The sequence below is a fragment of the Alligator sinensis genome, unplaced genomic scaffold (genome assembly GCF_000455745.1).
Source record: "Alligator sinensis unplaced genomic scaffold, ASM45574v1 scaffold975_1, whole genome shotgun sequence".
NCBI lineage: Eukaryota > Metazoa > Chordata > Crocodylia > Alligatoridae > Alligator > Alligator sinensis.
Window position 1 is genome coordinate 2,536,660 of NW_005842068.1, and position 21,965 is coordinate 2,558,624.

Sequence of the window (21,965 nt, forward strand, 5' to 3'; positions counted from 1 at the left end):
ACCTTACAAGCCAGCATGCTCTGTTAACCAGCATGCCAGCTTATAAGGTAAAGTGAAACTGGAAGTGCCCACCATGGCACTTCCGGTTTCTCTGAGCCCCCACAGCCCGGGGCAAAGCAGCCTGTGCTGCTGAGCCCCCACGGCCTGGGGGCATAACATGTTGCGCGGGGCCGGTGATGCTGAGGGAGGGGCGGCAATGCCCCAACGCAGCGAAAGAAGTGTCAGCCCAAACAGGCAAGGACGCCTGTTCAGGCTGTTCGATTAACCGGCATATTTTGTTATCCGGCATCCCCCATTCCCAGGGAATACCAGATAACAGAGCTTTTATTATATCAGGTATGATTAGGAGTACGACAACTACCTTTTAACCAGTATATAAACAGAGAGGCAGATGGAAGGCTTGATACTTGTTTTCACTACTAGAACTCATCCTCAAGATAACTGCATCCTTTTGAAAAAATGGATTAGGTTTTGACTGATAATAACAGACATAAAAAAGATGCATCTGTCTGTACAAAAATTTACCTGCATGCATGGAGCAGCTTATTTCTTGCTTGAGAACAAACTGTACCAACAATCCGATATACCTGTCCCTGCATCCATCGAACATCATCGGGAATATCAGGAAACCAGTCTACTACTCTGCAATCAGGAAAAATAAAAGATCTAACATGAGTTATAAAATGGAACTGGTTTTCTGTTGAGAGTTCTAGAATGCAAACTAAAAATAATTCCTTTCTTTGTTTATGAAAGCATGTTAGGGGTGATATTTTTCCTTCCCAAATTTTGCGTACAGCATTATTATGACTACATTTAGCTGTTCATGAAGTGGGACGTACTTCAAGTGAGTGCAAAAAAACACTATTTCTTTGTCTAATACTGTAAGTTATAGAACCCATTTTGATTCTCAAGGATAGAATTGTGCCCTTTATTCTCCCCAGAAGCAAAGCAAGAATGCAGATTGCAGGTAAGTAAACTGATGCAGAATCTAGTGTGAAGTCACTATAAAGTTAACATTCTTTATATTGTAATCACTTGAAAAAAAAAAAGACGATACCTACCAACTGGTGAAACATTACCAGAGAATGAAGCTACATACATGAGACTGTTTATGGATAGCATGCTAAAAGGATTGTCTTTGAAGTGTTATGATTACTTGCCTCAAGAAGTTATGGTTACTTATAACAGACAAGATTACCACCATCAAAACGTCAACTACTATTTTTGGTTTTAGAGAGGAACTGACTATCTACAAATAAACACTGGAAAAAAGATGCATATAATTACAGATCTCAATCTTTTTATGATGCTGTTTATTAGAAACCAATGTCACATCAACTTAAATAAACTGAATGGAATTTTGGCAAATTTTCTCCTAATCGATCCAGCTTTCAATCTGGAAGCTTTTTAAAAAGGGTGGATCAGCTAAGAGTTTTTTAGAAGGGTGTGTCAGTTTGCAACATGAAGCAACATTTTAGCTGGGAACCTACATCATTTGAATATGTGCTAGTGTCATGATTTTCTTTTTAGGGCTACTGCGCAGTACCTTGCAATGCTAGCACTGTCAGCTGTGTATATGACTCACAAAATAAACCCAAAGATTTAAAAAAGGAATCCATAGTGTCAAAACAACTGTGTCCTGTTGTAGTCTTTCTGAGTTCTTTGCAACAAAAGACTGACTATGGAAAATAATAGGAGGAAAAAATTAGTGAAAGCTAAAAGCTGGCATGTTCTGAGCCATGCCTCAAGTCTAATGACGGGTGCCTTGAGTCTAATGTGGTTGAGACTCACTGTGCTAGTAGTAATCTTAAAATCATTTAAACTAAGCACACACCCAGCAAGCACATCACCTCAAAAAGAACTCATCAAAAAGAATAAAGAAAATACTTAATAATTCAGAAATAAGACTTCTACAGAGGTCCAAAACAGAACCTTACCTCACAGCAACAGAATAGGCAGACTCCACTGGCAATGTATACGGCAGCATCAGGTAAGACATCACTCGCATTGGTAAGAGTTTAGAGAGCTGAGCATAGAACCCACACTTCTCTTTACAAGCTTCCTGTAATGCTGAAAAATAAATGTACTTTGTAAACAGTCTTATTTTTATTTGCAGATTAAACTGAAAAAAACCCCTAAGAGTCACCTAGGGTTGATAACATCCTTAGTTTCTTTTCTCTATCTGTCTAGTTTCACAGGCTTCAATGGCCTGTAGCCACCTTAACTAAAGCCTTCCATCTCTTCCTATGTTATGCAAACTGCTTCCACCATGTTGCATCTTTCCCATCTCCTTCCACCTTGTCATATCTTTACTTATCCCTTCCAGATCAGTTTTTATGTTATCTTCCCATTGTTGTTTTGGTGTATTTGAGGTCTAATACCCTCCACCTCAGCTTCCAAAACTTCCTCACATGCCTTCTCTCATAAAAATACAAGTACAATCCTGCAGCAGCATTATTTAGTGCTGCTGCTATAAATAACTTAGATGCTGACAGAGCTGGCTGGGGCATGAAGGGTGCTTCAGTACAGGGGCTGCCTGCTGACTAGCCCTACACTGAAGCACCCTCATGCCCAAGCCAGTACCTCTGCAGCACACTAAGCCGGGTTGGCACAGCCATAGGCTAGCAGGCTGACCCTCCTGGGGCCCCTGCTAGCCAGGGCTGCTCCCACCTGGCTCAACGTGCTGTGGTCCCAGGCACACATGTAAATGTGGCACCTGAAAGCAACAAACTCTAGCAAAGTTTATTGTTTTGCATTAACTGCACGTGTAGATGCACCTATACAGTATGACAATGAAGGAAGAGTCATTGAATATCAAACTGCTAAAGGTGAAACAACAGAGCCTTTGTTAGAGGACACACAGATGCCCGTTACAAAACTTTGACATAATAAGGATACACGGTCTTTCTTGGCTTCTGTTACAGTGCCAAAAACAGAAACAGAATTGACTAGCGATATTAAGTCACAAAACAATAATAGTAGAACAAACCCTTTCCATAATCAAATATAGCTAGTAGTTTTCCACATTATAAAGAAATACTGCACTACTGCATTATAAAGAAATACTGCACTATAGCCCTCCCCAATGATTTTCACACCATAGATAACAAAATACTTTCCAGAGGTAGGTGACCACCATCTTATTCCCCATCATCCTACAAAACAAAGTTAAGTTTTTTGTCTTCTGTGAGAGGTTACATGACCTTGGGCAGGTGACCTGAAGTCCACAGCAGAGCTGGGAATAAAACCCAGATTTCTAAAAAATCCAGCTGTATTGCCTTTCACAATTCCCATGCTTCTTAATGTAACTTATTTGCCTGTATTGTAGTAAATCTTAAGCCTCTGAAATACCATTTGTGATTTATAAGCACTTAGCTAAAAGAAGGTAAATTTAGAAAGCTTTCCTAAAACCTTCTCTATAAACCTGAAAACGTGTTTTCTTTTACAACAGTGTTTTAATTACTGAATAAAAAGGTTTGTTCTGATGATTCGACCAAACTCATATTTGCTGAGGTTTTGTTAGTAAATTATAATTCACCATATTTATGATTAAAGATTTAATCCATAGAATAGGGATTGTCAAATGGGGGTACGCATACCCCTGGGGGTACTTGGGAAGGCCAATTTCTGCAGCAATAAGTGTGCCTTCTAATTTAATTTAAAATGCTTCTATGGGTTATTTCAACTGGAAAATATACTGTAGATTTTATACTAAAATATTTGTGTGACATGAAAATTTGATATTTTCTCTTACCAGAACTTACTGATAGGTGAAATATACCTGAAGTAATTTATAAAACACAACTGGTATATTTGATTAACAGCAAGTCTGCTTGAGACTATACCTTTGCGAAGTTTAGGGGGTAGGGTCTCAACAATTCTTTCATCCAGTGGCCACATGTTTTGCTTCAGCTGGTCATTAAATTTTTCCATGTTTGCCATCTTCTCTTCAGTATTATTACCTGGCATATTTTTCTTCTTTGTGCATTTAGGGTACTTTATAAGATCCTGAGGGTTTCTCTTTGCTAATAATGGTAAGTCAACATAAACTGACTCATTTAGAATACCTGAGGGGGGGAAACCAAGACTTTAGATTTCTGACAACTTTTATAACAGAACTCCAAGTTCTTTAATAATTGGTCCACAAGCAACAAAAATGTTATTCACACTTCATAAAGAACCAAACTACAGATAGACAATAAACAAGGATTTGCTCCTGAAAAGCTGTAACCTGGCAAGGGGTATAGGACAGCTATATTACACTTTTTAAAAGACTGTTTTAATGTTTTTATGGATGCAGTTCCCTCCATTTTCAAGGGTTCTACCAGCAACGCTTGGACAGTTGCTTCCCCTTCACTGTTTCTGGCCCAGTTAAAGCGAGCATAGTTATATTACCCAGTAAATGGTGGGGCTGAGAGTTCCTGTGTACTTAAGTGGTTTGATTTCTGGAGCTTTAGCTCTCCAAAATATACCTGTACAATTTGAGCTTAGAGTAACTATCATGTGAAGCAGTCACTAGTGAGGAGACAAGACTTAAATTTAACATGTCATCTAAAAGAAAACAGCTAAAGCAAGTCAATTTTGTTTTGGAATGCTGGCTCAAAGCATCGAGTGGCAAACAAACACTTGGAGGAGAGTTTTTCTAAGAGGTATCCAAGTATTTTGCCAGCCCAACTTCATCTTACAAAACTGATGAGTTACCATAAGGGACTTGTTACATGCTGTACTTTGAGCTACTCAGATGCTGATTGGTGCTAGTGCTAGCTCAAGTTTGAAGCAGTCGTACCTTAAGGCTAAAAAAAAAAAAACCTTTTCTGAATGTCCCTTAGCTGCACAGCTATGGTTTGCCACTAGAGGGCTGGCTGACTAGGAGCTGTAGTTGTGAGTTGCCACCACAGGGTTGGTGAGCCAGGACAGGCTTCTATCCCTGCTTTAGATGAGGATGCATAAGAAATGGGTTGAGAGTGGCAGGGGGGCATAGAACAGGAACATGAAGCTGGGAGGTGGAAAGGAAATGGGGGTGCGGGGAGGGTGGTGAAATGAAGTCAGCCAGCCACTTGAAGGGTGAAATAAAAATAAGTAAAGTAAAATAAATTAAAGGAAGTCTCATGCTTTAATAAACTGGGATTTGGGATTGGGGTTGGGGGTGCTGATTCTTGAAGTCAGTCTTGTTTTTCTTTTTTTTTTATGGGAAGGTATGTAATAAAATAACTGGACCACTGAAAGAACAATGGGAAGCAGAGCAATTTAAAGCCTTTCAGAAACAGTGAACTAAAAACAATTCAAGGAAACTGAACTCTTACATATAAGCAAGTTGCAAGTGTACTGGGCTATGTCTATGCTACAGAACTGCATTGGCTTAATTCTGCAAGACTATAATGGGAGATCCAGCTGTACTAGTGCAGAAAGTATACTAACCCCTGATAGGTGTGTCAATGACATACCAGCAAAGAATAGTCATGCCAGTTAATAATATGATTATTTATCCCTGTTCCAATCAAGTGCGAGCCAAATGGTACCAGAGGTGCCTGAAGGTGAACAGTAGGTAACAAGAAAGTGAACATGTCCAAATGAATATCTATTTGTCCTAGGGAAAAGGGAACCGCAAAATCCCTGGGAGGCCAAAATCAGGAAGTTTCTGCTAAGTAATTCGCTTAACTAACTAAGCTAACCCCTTAGTTTAAATGTGCACAGTCTATTGTACTTGCCAAGCTAGCTGATACATAAAGCACTGGATAATCCTCAACTTTTCTTGGTTCGACAAGACAGAGGATTATTTGTATCATATTACAGAATTACCAGATTTACTCCAGTCCTAGACAAAGCTCCCCCCCTGCCATTTAACATCTTAGACTCATGAACAAGGCACTGGAGGGCAAGCAACTGCTGTAGCTCTCACTCCAGCCCTGGCCCAGGGTCTGCAACCACTGCTACATGGCCAGGCCAGGGCTGGAGCAACCACGTGCTCTGTGCCCTGTACAGCTGAGGCCAGGACCAGAAGGTAAGCAGTGGTGAGGGGAGGGGACAAGCAGTGGGGGGTGGGGGGGTAAGTAAGGGACAGAGGTAGAGGCAGTGGGGCAGAGGCAGCAGCGGGGGAGGGGAGGGGGAGGCAGGCCCCAGGGGGTACAGGCATAGTTGGGGGGCAGGGAACAGAGGTCAGGACACTTGACTTCCCCACCATCTGCCCCCCCTACCACTGCTTGTCCTGCTGCAGCAGTGTGGGGAATTAATTGAAGATGACCCTCCAATAATTTGATTCTCCAAATGGAAAATTATTAGAAAATTTATCTTTTTTTTTTTTAATCTAAAATTTCACTTGGGGGAGGGGCACCTTAAATTCAAAGTTGACTTAGATTTGGGTAAGTATGGTATCTTCTATGTTTGAAAAGAGGGCAGATAAGAATACAAAGCAAAAGTTTTGTCTAATCGTTTCAATCCAGTGTAATCATGTAATTACCGAGTGAGCACTTGGAATTTTTGAAGTAGAAATTGTGTATTAAGCATTCATCTATAAAATCACACAAGCTTCATATAGTAAGATAGAGTGGGTATAATTTACACACTGAATTTTTGTAATTTTTTTCTTCATAATAAAATGCCATTCTTTAGTCTCTACATGACATGGAAATCAGCAGATTTTACTGTACTTGGCTTCATCTGGGCCATTCAGTTACAAAACCTTTCCCAGGTGACACTGTTCATCCTGCAGACTGCAAGATTTAAGTCTTTAACAAATGAATATAAGAATATTATAGTGAACCCATTATCTTACACCTTGAGTACCACAAGCTCTACTCTACAACCTTCAGATACATCTTCAAATTCCCCTGAAAGCTACAAAGGCCAATCCCTTTGTTGTTACTGCCTCCCAATAACTCAATGATCTCCCTAGTGTACCCTAACATATACTGGGATTTTTTTTTTATCCTCCATAACTCCCACGAGCTGTAGAAAAGAGGGAAGGGATATGGAAAGTGTGGAAGTATATAATTCATTCAGGACTACTGTATAACATTTTTTCGACATATAATATGCACTTTCCCCCCCAAAAATTGGGGTATGTGTATTAAGCATGGAAGTTGATTTTCTGACCAAAACAGAAGCAGCTTGTTTTCATACCTACTCAATAATACAGTATCTGTTGCATTACTATTCAAGTAGCTGAAGAAGTCAATTAACTTAACAGCTCATTGATCTTCACTCTAGAGGCGTTAACCTATCTTATGGCAATTTTGCTGTCTGCTAGCTGCTCCTGGCCCCTCTCTTCTAGCTCACAGCCTTGGAGACTCTTTAGCTCTCTTCAAATCGTAAGTCCATCTACGGAGACCAGAGTTCAGCAACAGGTAGGGCTTCAGCTTTAGTTTAGCAGGAAAGGGAGGGTGGAGTCAGCTGAAGATTAGGCTCTTCCCTGTTCAATTAACTCTACCCATAATACAAAAAAAACTATTTTATTTTCTTTATTCTGCCTTTAAAAAAATGAGGTATGAATTATATTCTGGGGCATGATGTATATGAGAAAATATGGTATTTTCTTCTTAAATTATTTTATAACCTGAACTCAACTATTATATCATATTTTGGCCCCTGTTAAGCCTCTCTGGTGGGTTATATCTGCTTTAAAAAAAAAGAGTGCTTAAGCAATTCTTAAAGTGCAGTATAGATTCAGTTTTAACACCCAGCACTTTTACTTGTGAAAGCCACCTTCCAAACCATTTCCATATACTATTAACTTTTAAATCTTTCTGATCACTCACCCATTTTTAATCACGTGCTAGAAGGACATAAGAAGGTTTTATATGCAAATATTTCAATCCAGCTTTCAAAAAAACCAGATTCCAACACTTCCATAACTCAGTCAAAAAAGTGAGACATTTTTTCAGGGAGACAATCTATTAAAGGCTCCTGTTATTTTAACCGACTCCTGGAAAGGTAATGCTCTACCACAGACATGCTGGTTGTTGTTTACCCCTCTGTAAAGTGGATGCAAAAATCTACTGTCTTGTTTGACACCATTTATACACTCATTTCTCACAAGCAAAAAAGTGAGAAACCAGACCCCTATCTACATAGGTCCTACCTGAAGTCCAAATTCCTGCACATGGTAATATTTTTAGTTAGTGAAACTGGTACTACATTTACTCAAATATAAGACAACCCCAAAATAAGATGACCCCTCAATAATTACTGTATTTCATGGTGTACAAGTCCAGGAGAGCTTGGAGTTCGGATGCCCCCAAATCTCTCCTGCCCTTAGCCAAAAGGCCAAAGGAGCAAGTTAGGAAGGAAACCCTCATCTCCATAAAAAATAAGCATGTAGCTGAGATCCTTCCATTGGATGGCTATAGTAGGCCTTTTGCATGGTAGTCTAAGGCCAAAAGGCTCATAAAAATAGGGACTACACTTGATGTGAGAGTCATGATGTCTCCAAAGCCAAAGGACTCACGATTTACCATATAGTTCATTGGACTGGGCCTCAGCAGCATTTCAAACCATGATGACCCCACAGCTCAGCACTGTTCAGCATGTGTGTGTACTCCAGATACACACCGCAAAGGATCCATGTACTAATTAGCTCCCAACTCATGACTTCAACCAGGTGTTCTAGTCACGAGTCCTGGGATCCTACAAAAATGTATATACAGATAACACACAGGGCAATCTTGTCCAGCTTCACTTCATAGAGGGTGGGCTACACGAATTGTATGCACCAAGCTGAGAGAGGGGCTGACAGAGGGATTATGGGTGAACTGTTCTGGGCCCATTTGGTGATGTTTGCCGGACATTTAAGGCTGGTGAAGAAATAGAAATGATTGGAAATGGGGAAAAAAAATGTGCTGCTCAGCTGAGAGAGTCGAGAGGAACTGAGAAGAGCTGGGGGACTGTACAATGGGCACTACCATATCTTATCCAGAGGGACTATAGTAACCTATCCTTTTGGGAAGTTCCCATCTGCTTCTGGTATGCCCTGTGGAAACCCAGGAACCTGCTCATAAACAGATACTTGAACCCCACAGTCAAGGACTGTATTAAGATGGGACTGAGTAAAATGTACTGGCACTACAGAAAGACAGAAGAGGAAGATGGGAAAGAAATGGCAGACCTCAAATGGTGAAGAAGAGACTGGCATAGACTTTTTCAGAGGCAAGCCCTCTGAAAGAACAATGAGTGATAGCACTCGAATGGCGATAGATGCGTGGTGCGAACTGTGTAACGGGATTACAATAGTTAAACTATCAAAGTATGTTTTGATCTGCCAAGTGAAACACAATAGTCACCTGACAGGTTGTTAGAGGTACAGTTACATATTTGCAAGAAGTGGGAGGTTCCCATCAGTATCTTGGCCTTTCAAATAAGAACAAGCATCTTTGGCACTAAGGGGAGAGTGACAGGGCTGAAGCAGCCAGTCAGTAGACATTTCATTATTAAAGCCTCATCTTTTTTCTTGTCCCTCCCAAATTCTCTAACCTTCCCAGTGCCAGCATAGTATTGCAGTACCTCCAGGCCTCAGTGCCAGTTCCCTGTGGAGGGAATGCCCGCACCTGGATTTTTTTTTTTAAAGGTCAAACCTTCCCCCCGCCCAAAAAACCCCCAACAACAACAGTTCCCATCAGCATATTTGCTCAATATGGGCCACTTGTTTTTATAGTCATGCTCACTGTTGACTGCATTTAATCAACTTCATGGTTGGTTTCCATTACTGAGCATATGCTGCTTTTGGCAGCAGTTTAATGATAGACAAATATATTTAATGAGGTTTCCTTGTATGCAAATGTAAGATGAGGACCTGTTTTCCCCATCCTGATGGGGGGTTAGATCTCGTCTTCAAGCAAATACAGTAAGTTGTTACTAAAGTACTGTTTTCTAGCTACTGACATGTAGAACTAATCTTACAGACTTCCATGATTCCATATGCTTTGCCTCAATGGATCCTTGCTTATTCTTACCCCCTTTTTCGAGTTAAGGTCACAATAAATATCAACATACCATTTTCTTTCAAGAATCGAAGAGCATCTGAATATCCTTGTTCACAGAGCTCTCCTAAAACCTGAAAACATATGGGACAGCGTGTCAGCAAGCCACAAGGAGGAAGATTCTAACTGAAAACGAAGTTTACAGAAAGAATGACCGCTTTATTCACTTACACTAATTCTAAGGGAGAAAATGCTGTTACCAAGAGTAAAAGTTCTGAAGTGATGAACTCAGTCTTAATGTGATGATACTTAAATGAAGATCTTTCAAACAAATGCTGTGCATCAAGTTATTGCTGAGCTATCTCTAATCTTAGGATAATGCTCTTCTAACTAAACCAAAGATCAAACAATAGTAAGCTTGTAAGAATTTGTTTCCCTAACTGGCTTTTTAACAGACACAGATAAACAGATCAGTGAGCAACACTGAAGCAGAAGGTTTAGCTGAGTGCATTCTGACCCCTCTTCCTTGCCACTTCCCAAAATTAAGCAGCACCAAACGTATCATTTTTCTAGGGAGGCTGATTCAATATTAATCCCAAACTTGGGTCTCCCACAGGACAACCAGAGTTACCAGGTACACCACCAAGTCACCCAATATTGTACATTTTCAAAGTCCTGGACAAACAAAAAAAAGAAATAGAATTTTTTAAATCTATACAGGATGAAAGTGTAAAAACACTCATCAAAATTGTTTGCAACAAACCAAAAAGAAAAAAAACCCTCTGAAGCAGCCAAAGTTAGTAAACATTTCATTATTAAAGTCTCATCTCTTCCCTTTTGTCCCTTCCAAATTCTTTAGTCACTGTTGGCAGTTTCACTTGAGGAGGAATATCCCCACCAGTTCTGTGGGAACCAATACCCACTATATTCAGCCAATCTTAGATATGCATGCCAAGGATGACTTGATTGATGATTAAGGGAGTGCCTTTTCACTCCCCACCTCCAAAATCTGTGCTGGAGAGTGATGGGACATAAAGTAGCTACATTTTGAATACAGTTTTTAGTGCTGATTGCACAAAACAATTCAAGGTGCTAAAGGTATTATCATAGGAACACAAAAACAGAACAATATGCATTTTATTTTAGTCTTGTACTTCAAGACTAAAATAAAAAACTATTTGTCCAAATGAAGAAACCACCACCAGATACCATCAGGAAAAAAAGTTTATTTGGCTAGACGTTAGGCTAAGAACCAAGTCACCCCAACTGTTTCTCCAAGAATTAGCATTTACGTAGAAAACATTACATTAAGAACCATGCACAAGGGTAACACATTACCTTGGGTTCTGGTGGAAAAAGTGCTTGTGTTAAACGATATAGGTTCCCTAAGCTGAACTGAATGCTTGTGTTAGTAAGATTCACTTCATGAAAATTTGCAGAGTTACTCTTTGGGCAGATATCACACTCCCCAGAGAAAGGAGAGACTGTGATGGTATTCTTAGATGCATGGTGAGGTAGGTTATCACTGATTCCTCCATCCACATATCGCTGAAAAGAGAGAGAGAGAGATGAACATCATCAGACAATTTATAAAAAAGACTTGTCTTATTGAGAACCATCTGAGATATTACCACAGAACATAAAAATAGTTTTTCTCTGCACATGCACTTAAGAACGACACTTTTGAATTTACATTTTTTAAAGCGTCTCAAAGACAAATATTTTGATATAAAATGTTGTGACCACGTGTGATACTATTAACAATATTCTCTCTCCTTTGTTTCCCCTGTGTTGAAGAGGAAACAATATTCTTAAAAAGCTACTTATGGGGCTCTCATACCCAAAAGGAAACACAAAATGAAAACCAACTATAGAAGAAAAATGGTGCATACTGGAAGCTTAAGTTGAATTCCCTGGTCTTTGTAACTAAGGAAGAGGCATTCGTTTCTTCTGCAAGTCTGTTTCAAGACATTAATTATAAAAACTCTCAAACATTTACAAGTGAACCTTAATGCTGCTCTTGGAAGTTTGAAAAGGCTTATCAGACACCTGAGATCTAGCTAATTTCATAATGCATTTAAGTAGTTTCAGATTCCACTTGTATCCACAGTAAACCCAACCACCAATTTTTGGAGTTCCACATTGTCATTCTGTCAAAAGTTAGTAGACTTTTCATTATTAAAGTCTCATCTCTTTTCTTTTGTCCCTCCCAAATTCTTCAGACATTGTTGGCAGTTTCACTTGAGGAGGAATATCCCCACCAGATTTGTGGTAACCAACATCCACTATATTCAGTCAAGCTTAGATATATGCGCCAAGGATGACTTGACTGATGTTTAAGGGAGTGCCTTTTCATTCTCCACCTCCAATATCTGTGCTGGAGAGTGATCAAAGGATGACTGCCCTCTACATGAAGAGGTACATAACATTAATTGATGTGAAATTATTTTGTTTAGCCAGGTTGCACACATTTAAGGTGTAAAAAGGAGATTCATAATACACGTAGAATAAATTACTAATGGAAAGTGTAATATGTTCAAGCAAACACTGCTGTAAATACCTACCTTCACACTTACATTTTCTAAAATATTACATTATTGTGTTATTTCAAATTACTGAATACATTAATTACAAATACTAAAATTTTATCTTAATCATTTTAAAAATAAATTCTATGTATTGGTTTGGCCTTTCAGGTATATACGATGCTGCAAAACTCTAAAACAATACGAGGCCCATGGTGTTCATATTTAAGATCTGCCAAAATCTAACTATTTCTACTAAGAACCAAATATTCATAACAAATGGCAACACAAATAACCACTAAGCTCCTCTCACAGAGTCCAATGCACAAAATTTTAGAATTATTCTGGAATGTATACAGCATTTAATTTTGCTGATAAATTATTACCCAGATCTTCAATACATGGAAAACCTCCCCCACCTAATCTCTTTTAGGCAACTTCCCACAAGAAAGCACATGTATAAAGTTCCAAGCAGAGAGGAATGTCAGGTTTTGTGTTAAATGAGCCATATAACCAGCCTGATTTAAAGCCTCAGGGCCCAATCTTGCAAACACAGAGGTACGTGTGCATTTGCAGGATTGGGGCTTTTTATAACATCCAACTTCCTAAGTGATCTGGCTAGTCCCCCTCCATCATGGCAAAAGAGAGACAAACTAATCTCAGTCTATATACAGAAAGAGAATGAAAACATTTGAAGCCAACCCCCCAAGAGTTTTCATTCCGAGTCATTTACTCTGACTTTTCTCAATTGTTTCCCTGCAAACAAGAAATCTAGTACTACTTTAGAACTAGTTCAGTTTATTGGGCAGGGAAGGTGAAAAGGTGGCAAACTTTTCAAACATAGGGCAGATAATACAAATAGAGCACTTACACTCATGTTTTCTAATCCAAACTGGGCCCTTTTCAATACCTGTAGCGCCCCAGCACAAGGACTAATTAGTCAAACTAACCTGGATCCACCCAAATTTTGGATTTTGTCTACCTTGTTTTCATAATACATTGTTCCAGATATATTTTCAAGATAAGATACAGAAGAGTTTAAGAAACAAAAATAAGACAGTTTTGGAATGTGCTTCTGTGATTCCAAATAAACACAAACGTTCTCTGCTATTTTAACTTCAGTATTAAAGGGAAAAAATGTTTCAATGGTAGCTATCCTCAACCTTTAAGCAAGTTTCAAGGAACAAGTACTGTAAGGCAACATATTTCAAGGCCATTCTTAGAAATGAGAGATCTTCCATTAAACATATGTTTACAAATGTTGCAATGGACCATTACTTGGAATGGCTTGAGTTTTCTTTCAGTGTCTTCCCCTTTTCTCAACCCCTCCACTTCCAGTAAAAAAGCAGCTGAACACAAAACTAATCTAATGCAACATTATAGTTTAACACACAAAAATATAGTAGCATCAACTCTGCCAGAATGTACCCACACCCTCCAATTTCTATCAAATCACAGCCTGACAAAGCTGCACATTTCCCTATAACGTCCAAATAATGGTTACTCACAATGCTTTAGTGTAAACATACTTCAGTGGGAAGTCTCACATTTCTAGACTATCGTAATAAAATATGCTGTTTTAAGACAAACACTTTGCAATCTTTACTTTCAAGATTTGCTCGAAGTGGCTAAAAACCTCCCTCTATCAAAACGTTGAAGTGCAGAGAGAAACAGGATCGAGTCTTTTCAATGCATATATTCTTAAACATGCAATTTAAACCTGTATTAGTTCATCTGCATTTAAAGGAGACATATGCGCTGTAAAATATACAGATGTGCAAATGTAGTCTGTTGTTAGGAGATATTTTTCAAAGCAAGAGCCTAAGGGACTAGTCTTCCACCAGTCAAGCGAGTAGTTCAGTGTAGACATTGTCGGTAAAACATTTTCCTTTGTAACCTCCTACCTTTAAGTCAGGGATTCTCAACCAGGGTGCTGGGGTGCCCTTGGGGGATACAAGATCCTCTGAAGGATGCCCCAAGATGTGAGGAAATAAGTCGTTAATGCAGGCTCAGTTCCTGTCTGGCCATTTCCCCTGCACCCACTGGTCAGCCCCTCTGCATGGAGGTAAGCACTGTAATAAATTTGTTTTTGAAATGGGTGCCATTCAATTCAAAAAAGTTAGGGAGGGGTGTCTTGAGTCTAAGATTGGGAACCACTGGCTTACACGGCATTTTAGGTTAGCCATCAGAGCTTGTCACCTAACTCAATTTAGAGGGAAATATTTTCTGTAGCTATTGTCTCCTATTTCATATGTAATGTTTCTTATTCGACTTCAACTTTTGAAATTAATATAGCTCCAATTACATGAACTCTGATGAAAGCTCTGTTCATTTTAAATTTGGATTCTCAAAAAGTTTATACACAGTCTTTTAACATTTTACACAATCAAACATTTTTAGCATTTAGCACAAAACAATGCAGACTTACCACACCTCTAAATGACGGTGGAATTAGGCCACAATAAATAGGGACAAATGCACTACAAACTAAAGCCTAGAGAAAGAAAGCAGATTATACAGGTAAGTTGTGTCAGTTTCTCTACTATTGAAAACTATTGTATGATGATGCACCAATACTCTACTACAACAGTGAGAGACAATATTCAAGGACTCTGGCAACATAGTCCATTTAAAAAAAAAGGTTTTAGGCAATCACCTCCCTACCCAATCCCCCAGTTTGTTTCCAAATTTGAATTTTCATAGTAATATTTTCTTTCTTAAAAGTCCCTGGGCAAGCGAAGGAACACTCACAGGATAGTGATCACTTACAGTCTTCCCTGGGTTCATCTCCCTTCTGTCTATAAGGAGGTGTAGAGCAAAGAATTCTGAGATGCTGGAGGACTCTACACTCCTCTGTCACACTCTGTAGAGCAGAGGTGGGCAAAATACAGCCAGCAGGTCAGATATGGCCTGACAACTGATTTTATCTGGCCTGCAGGTAGGTGTTGCCACAGGGTGAGGCATGCTTGGGACCCAGCCTCTGCTAGTGGGCTGCAGGGCTAGATTCCATCTCCCAGATGCTGTGGGAGATGCTAGGAGAGAGCAGCCCTGCCCACCCACCCGGCACCACATGGTGCCGGCAGAGGCTAGGGCCCATGGCTGTTTGGTGCCTCTTGAATCAGGGGGGATACTAGGGTGGGGGTCCTCCCAGCCAATCTCTCTCACCGAAGAGCTGCTGCGCCGCTTCCAGAACTCCTGCTTTTGCTGGTAGCCCCGCTCCCAGGCCAGCGCTCGCAGGGAGGACACTGGTGCTCCCGCCTGCCCCCCCACTCTCCATGCACCCCCTACGCATCGCCCCTGCTAGGGTCGAAAAGTGGCTTGGCTAGGACCTACCAAGAAATGCCAGGAAGGCAGGCTGGGCTGCTTCCACCAAGTGTTCCCCGTGGCACCTGGAAAATGCAGTATGGACCCGCAGGCTGTAGGAGAGCTAGGCTTGGGCCCTGGCCCCTGCTGGCCGATGGCATTCAAGGCCTACAGGCTCAGACTGCGTCTCCCAGGAACTGCAGGGGATGCTGGGTAGAAGCAGCCCCTCCTGCTTGCCCAGCACCATGTGATAGGCCCTGGGCAAACTGTGCTTGGGCCTGGGCAGCTCCAGCTGCCACTTGACACAGGGAGGGCAGGGTTGCTTCTGCCTAGCATCCCCTGTGGGACCAGCAGAAGCTAGCCTCTGCCTGTAGGGTTGGAGCCAGGCATCAGGCCTCCACACTGTCTTGTCCCATTATCAGGGCTCCTTGGAAGCACTTCTAGGGCTTCAAATGTGACATCTGTTCACACTTTAGTTACAGCATTAGGTACAAATCCTGAAAATCCAGTTGTTGTATGTTTGTCCTCTCTCACTGGGGACAGTATTAAGAGGTCAAAACAGAAGCATTACTCCTTAATAATTTGTCAGTCATTTTTCTCATTACATAATTAACATACAGGTTTTAAAATGAAACAGCCTGCAACTTCATAGGATATGCAGCGTTTTCAAGTAATGGCCACCCTTACAATGTTAATTTTCATACCAACGTAAGTAAGCAAACCATATACCCAACTTTGCAATTAGTTTCCCTAACAAACAATAGCACAAACCAGGTCATAAGAAATTTGACTGACCATTACTGAGGTTATCCTACAGCTAGTAAAAGACTAAGCACCAGAAATTCAATGTAAAAATAGATTTAAAAAAGTTAGAAAGCTAAATTGCAGCAATACTTACCTGAATTATTTCTTCCTTAGAATTAAAATCAGACACCAGCACATTGCTACCATCTGATACTCTGGTTAGGGAAATATACAGTTTGCCTGACACCAACTGATGAGTGTTTTCTGGAAGGTTTTTTATGAGCCCATCTCTTATAATCTTCATTATATTAAATGAAGGATGAAGAGGACCAAGATTTCGTTTTCTGGCTTCCTTGGCTAATGCCAAAACATCTGCACAAGATTCAGCTGAAAAATAAAAACAAAAAAATCATTGTATTCAAAACCACTGGCAATTATATTCAGTCATTTAAAAATGCTGAGTGTACTTAAATGCTAGGATGTTTTCATTACAAAAATCTATGACAGTCAATATTTCTAACTCATCTTTGAGCAATTAGGAAAAAGTGATTAATAGAGCCTTCTGTTTGTGTACTGCTATGCATTATTAATGAAGGTTTGTAGCACAGATTGGGCACCCATTTTAATGTCAGTTTACAATATTAGGGATGCTGAAAATAATAGGAAATCTGAGTTCACCTTAAGCAGCTAACACTTGTTAAAATACAACTTGCCTTATATGCACTAAAGTTTTAAGAAGTGTTAGCAGCTATTTATTTTAGTTCACACATATCCTCACGGATCAAAGAGATGCACCAAAAATAAGGGCTTGTCTATACTACAGAACTTTAGGAAACCTGATTTTCTTTAGCAGGTAGATGGGAGGAGCAGCTGTATGCTGATCCGTTTGGGAAATATTTATGTATAGAATCTTCATATCCAAAAAAGATGTAGTTCACAAATATTCAACTGAAATTCAATTTCTTTTACTCTGAATTTCTTCCAGCTGATTAATCTTACACCCACAAAAATGTCAAGCACTTATCATATATATACTATACCAGAGGTGTCAAACATATGGCCCATGGAGGTGGGCCCTTCCACCCACAGAGCCACCTGTGGGCTGGACCACGCACCTCCACAAGTTAGTTTCAGCCCATGTGCTTAGTCTGCTGGAGCTGCTGTTTCAATACGGTCCTGGAACCCAGGGCTGGCAGATAACACTACTTGCCTCCCCCACCAATCTGCTGCCAAAATCAATCAATCAATCAAGATTTCTACTCACCCCTGCCGACTAAAAAAAAAAAATCAACAGCAAGGGAAAGGAGGGAAGGGGGTGGCCACAGCATTAACTCCCTAGTTAACTGACTTTGACACTTGCTGAAACAGCAGCTCTGGCTGCTGCAAGAATTAATACCACCAGCACTGCACACAGGCCATCTGGCCCAGTGAAAACCCAGAGTCCAGATTCAGCCCACAGGGCCAACTGACTTTGATGTCCCCATACTAGAAGTGTAAGACAACATTCAGTTGCATCAATTAGATCAAACTACACCAAAAAAGTTACCCTTTAGTAACGTAATAATCCTAACAAATAAAACTAGCTAGGAGCTATGACAAACAAGTTTAGCTATGCTTTATGGTAAATATTAAAGTTCTTCAATTGTGTAAAGGAGCTTCCTAGTGCTTAAGATAGATTTGTTCAAAAGGAAAAAAGAAGAATGATAAATTTGAGTAACATGATGTGTTCAAACTGATAGGATGCAAGGTCATCTGAAAATATTTTTCAGAACTTACAAAACTGTATCAGCCTTGGCTCACTGAAGTCAATGGGCACTGATGGCATTCTGCACCCAACCCTGACGATCAAGTAAATTTATGAGAAAAAGTTACAAATTTTCATATATATTCTTTGTGCCTGAAATGCAACAATTTTAACTATTTATTCTGGCTCACTGAAGCCAAATACCAGTAACAAGTTAGTTTGGACCAACCAGCTCACACCACTTCTGATGCATCTGTCACAGAAGACTGCCGTTCTACAAAGATTGTCTACATAAAATGAAATTTTAAGATATCCTTAAACAATCACTAAAATCTGAATAGTTCTAACCTCAAAATGTTTAGTATAATTGTACCTGCTTCTACTGCTGGGTTCCAGGAACTGCTGAGTCATGTATACAGTTGCAGAGAAATTTTATTTAAAAAATATAAATTATTCATTTTTGATCATGGTGAGGTGTCAGTTATACTAATCATGGTGCAGTAACTGTCTGATGCAAGTTCAGATGAAGAGGCACCGTCATTTTAAAATACTGTTTTCAGGAAATAAATACTTGAGAAAAGCATTTTTGTGTGCTTATTTTAAGGTAAAATTACAAAGATGTCAAAGCCAAAGAAATATGCTTTTCTAAAGTTTCTAGCAAACAGTTTTACTTGCAATATTATCAACTCATTGTTTAGTTTGTAAATGTCACATGAATACAAGTGTGACCAGTCATTTTGTCTACCAAGGAAGTTGCATCAAATGTCAAACAGTATACAGTTTCAGGGCAGTAAATGCCTACTTTGCCTATATGGCCTCTATAAAACGTAGGCTCCTAAGCAAAACAAACAAGAAGAAAGTTCTCTCAGCAACGAAAGCGTTCTTGACCATAAAAAAAAAAACAAATTACACAAACTTTAATATAAAATCAATTGCACACTTTTCTCCAATAGACATCAGGATTTGAAACCATGTTATAATAAATACTTGACTGATGTTTCTGATCACAAAAGCTGCAATCCAAACACATTAATTGCCTTCTACTAGTCTGATTAGCAGGATGTGCACACTGATCAACTACTGTCCCATTAAAGGTAGGGGGGAAAAAGTAAACACCATTTTGCAAGAAAGGAAAAAGCATACAATAAGGTTGAGGTCTGATTTTTCAGAGGTGCTGGTCAAATGCTGCTCCACATATTTCATAGAACTTGTACTGCTCAATGCCCATGAAAATTATATTCTAAATGACCTGTCAATGAGCACACAGGAACCCACAACTAAACTGGCAACAGAACAGAGAGAGCTGTGATTCAACTTTACTTTCATCAGCAGATGTAACATATGCTACAGCATTACTCCCATTCTCTGTACATTGGTACAGTGAAAATTAAGCAGTTAAAAGCTCTAAGATTTGCGTTCTGGCTGAGATTTTTCAAAAGTAAAGTTTTTTTTAGGTAACTCATTTTGTGTACACTCAACTTCAGACCCCTCAATTTTCCTGAAGTCTAATTTGATAAAAATTGAGTCTTCTGCACTATCTGAAATGCAGACCCACTTTAGGGCACCAAAAGTGCCTAGTTATTTCTGAAAATCTTATCCTATGTGCACGAGACTTCCCATTTAACCAGTAATAACATTCTTTCAGTTAACTGAATATTGAATTGTTTTATACAAGAAGAAAATCCAATCTGGAGGTTATAAAAAATAAATTCTGTTTTTCCAGTGACAGAAATAAGATTTTGAAGGTAGCATGAAAGGGAGAAAACAAAGGGAGCCTCTGCCAATTAGCAAGTTTAAGTTTGATTTCTGGTTGCATTCTTGCTGGACTATTTTAATCAAGGCATTATTCAAAAAACTTTTTTTTTTTAAATCTTTACTTTTGAAATCTGCTAGTACCTTCGGTTTTAGCCTCCGTTACCACATTATTAGTATAGGAGATAAGATGAAGCAGGTTAATGTCCTACAGTAACCCCATCTTGTCTACTGCAGGAGATAACTAAGCCTATCACAAGGCGGCTGACTACCAGCTCACCTTCGTTGCTCAATTACAGGGCTTCAAGCTAATAACTTGGAAGTTTATCAACACCAATGTGAAATTTGCCCTTCTCCCTTGCTTTACTTCCAAAAAGGAAGCTAAAAATCTCTCATCAAAAAGGAATTTGACCTAGAAGTAAATCAAAAGTTTACTCAACTCTTCCATGAAATTTGTAAAAACTGAGTCCCATGCAGAAGAGGAAAAATGGAAACCTATTAGCAAGTATCTCACCATTTAATCATTAATACTGGCTATTGTGTTTTGCTGCCACTCCTCTCCACCCAGTAGTACAAAATGAAAAACTATGATTAATTTTATGAATTATGCCCCATGATAAAAAGAGGTTTTTGAAGCAGAAAAAAATCAAAGAGTTAATTCAAAATTCTGTATATTCTTTTTAAATCTTGGCAGTCCTTGGTAGATACCTTCAGTTTCAGAGAATGACAATGAACTTTTCCCTGTAAAAATTCCAAATACTTCGATTTATTTACCACTAAGATGCTGCTACTAAAAGGAGTCTTCAAAGTTGTTTCTACCTTTTCCCTTATTCTAAGCTAAAAAATATCCAGGATTAAGAAAGAGAAGCAATATGGACATTCCTATAGATTGTTCTGTTGGAAAGTGGGATTTGTTCCTGGCATAATGGATCAGAAGGCTGAGCTCTCCAACTCTAAATCAGAGTTAAAATCATTAGGTTGAAGTAACTGGGCCCCTATACTATTTTCTAGCCCCCCTCCCTACCAACCTCCCAGACATTTATTATTCCTCTACAGCAGTGTTGCATTACTTCATAACACAGAAATGTCTTGGTTTAAATAGTAGGGCTGTGTGAAGCTTTGGTCCCTGATTCAATTCAGTGGAGATTCGGCCCGATTCAGCGGCCAAATCTCCAAATCTGAATCAAATCAGGAGACCCTTTAATTTCTCCAAATCGAATTGGAACCTTCGAAATCGATTCGGAGAGATTCGATGATTCGGACACATACAGAGCTTTAAATGTTTTTTCTACATACTTCAAGGCACCAGGTGGTTCGTGAATGCTGTGATGGTGGGGCAGATGGAGCATCCCAGAGGAGTGCGGGGGGGCTCCCCAACATGTTCAGCAGCACACCCAGAAGTGGGCCAGAAGCACTTCTTGTGCACTTCTGCATTCACCAGGGAGTATGCAGGGGGCCCCCTAACCCCCGTGGCTCAGTGACTGGTACTTCCTGGGTCTGGGGGGAAACCAGGCCCCTCCGTAGTCAATCACTGGGGTGCAGGGGAACCCCCAGTATGCTCAACAGCAGACCCAGAAGTGGACCAGAAGTACTTCCGGTCCACTTACAGGTTCGCTGCCAAGCACATGGGGGTGGGGCCTCCCTGAGCTCCTGTGAGACACTCCAACCACCCTAGCATCGCAGCTTTCACGAGCCATGTCTGGTACCTCAAGGTATGTAGAAAAAACATTTAAAGCTGTGTCTACGGCCAAATCGCTGATTCTCTGAATCAGCATCGAATCTTCAGATTCAATTTGGCCAAATCCGAATCAGGGACAGTGATCCGAATCAGCAAATCAAATCACTGTCCCCGATTTGGGTCGAATCTGAATCAAATACAGCCCGTTTTGCAAACCCCTATTACACAGAAGTAGCCTCACAGCTCAGAATTCAAAAACATGGGTCAGCAGTTTTTGGGGGTGAGGAAAGAGAGGAAGGGGGGAAAGA

The 21,965-nt window shown here is 39.8% G+C and overlaps 1 protein-coding gene across 6 annotated transcripts in view; it reads right to left on the reverse strand.

The window, feature by feature from the left end:
• Positions 1–21,965, reverse strand: part of LOC102378694 (patatin-like phospholipase domain-containing protein 2) — a 60,050-nt gene that overhangs the window by 26,542 nt on the left and 11,543 nt on the right. For 2 of the 6 annotated variants that reach the window (XM_025204101.1, XM_014519926.2), the window contains exons 2-7: positions 16,638–16,870; positions 14,865–14,930; positions 11,250–11,459; positions 9,985–10,045; positions 3,846–4,067; positions 1,938–2,070 (exon numbers count right to left, since the gene is read on the reverse strand). In XM_025204101.1, coding sequence (XP_025059886.1) covers positions 1,938–2,070; positions 3,846–4,067; positions 9,985–10,045; positions 11,250–11,459; positions 14,865–14,930; positions 16,638–16,870 — 925 coding nt within the window. Of the gene's footprint in view, positions 1–525; positions 643–1,937; positions 2,071–3,845; positions 4,068–9,984; positions 10,046–11,249; positions 11,460–14,864; positions 14,931–16,637; positions 16,871–21,965 lie in introns of all 6 variants that reach the window. The other 4 variants (XM_025204099.1, XM_006023583.3, XM_025204098.1 and 1 more) reach the window with 4 other exon arrangements.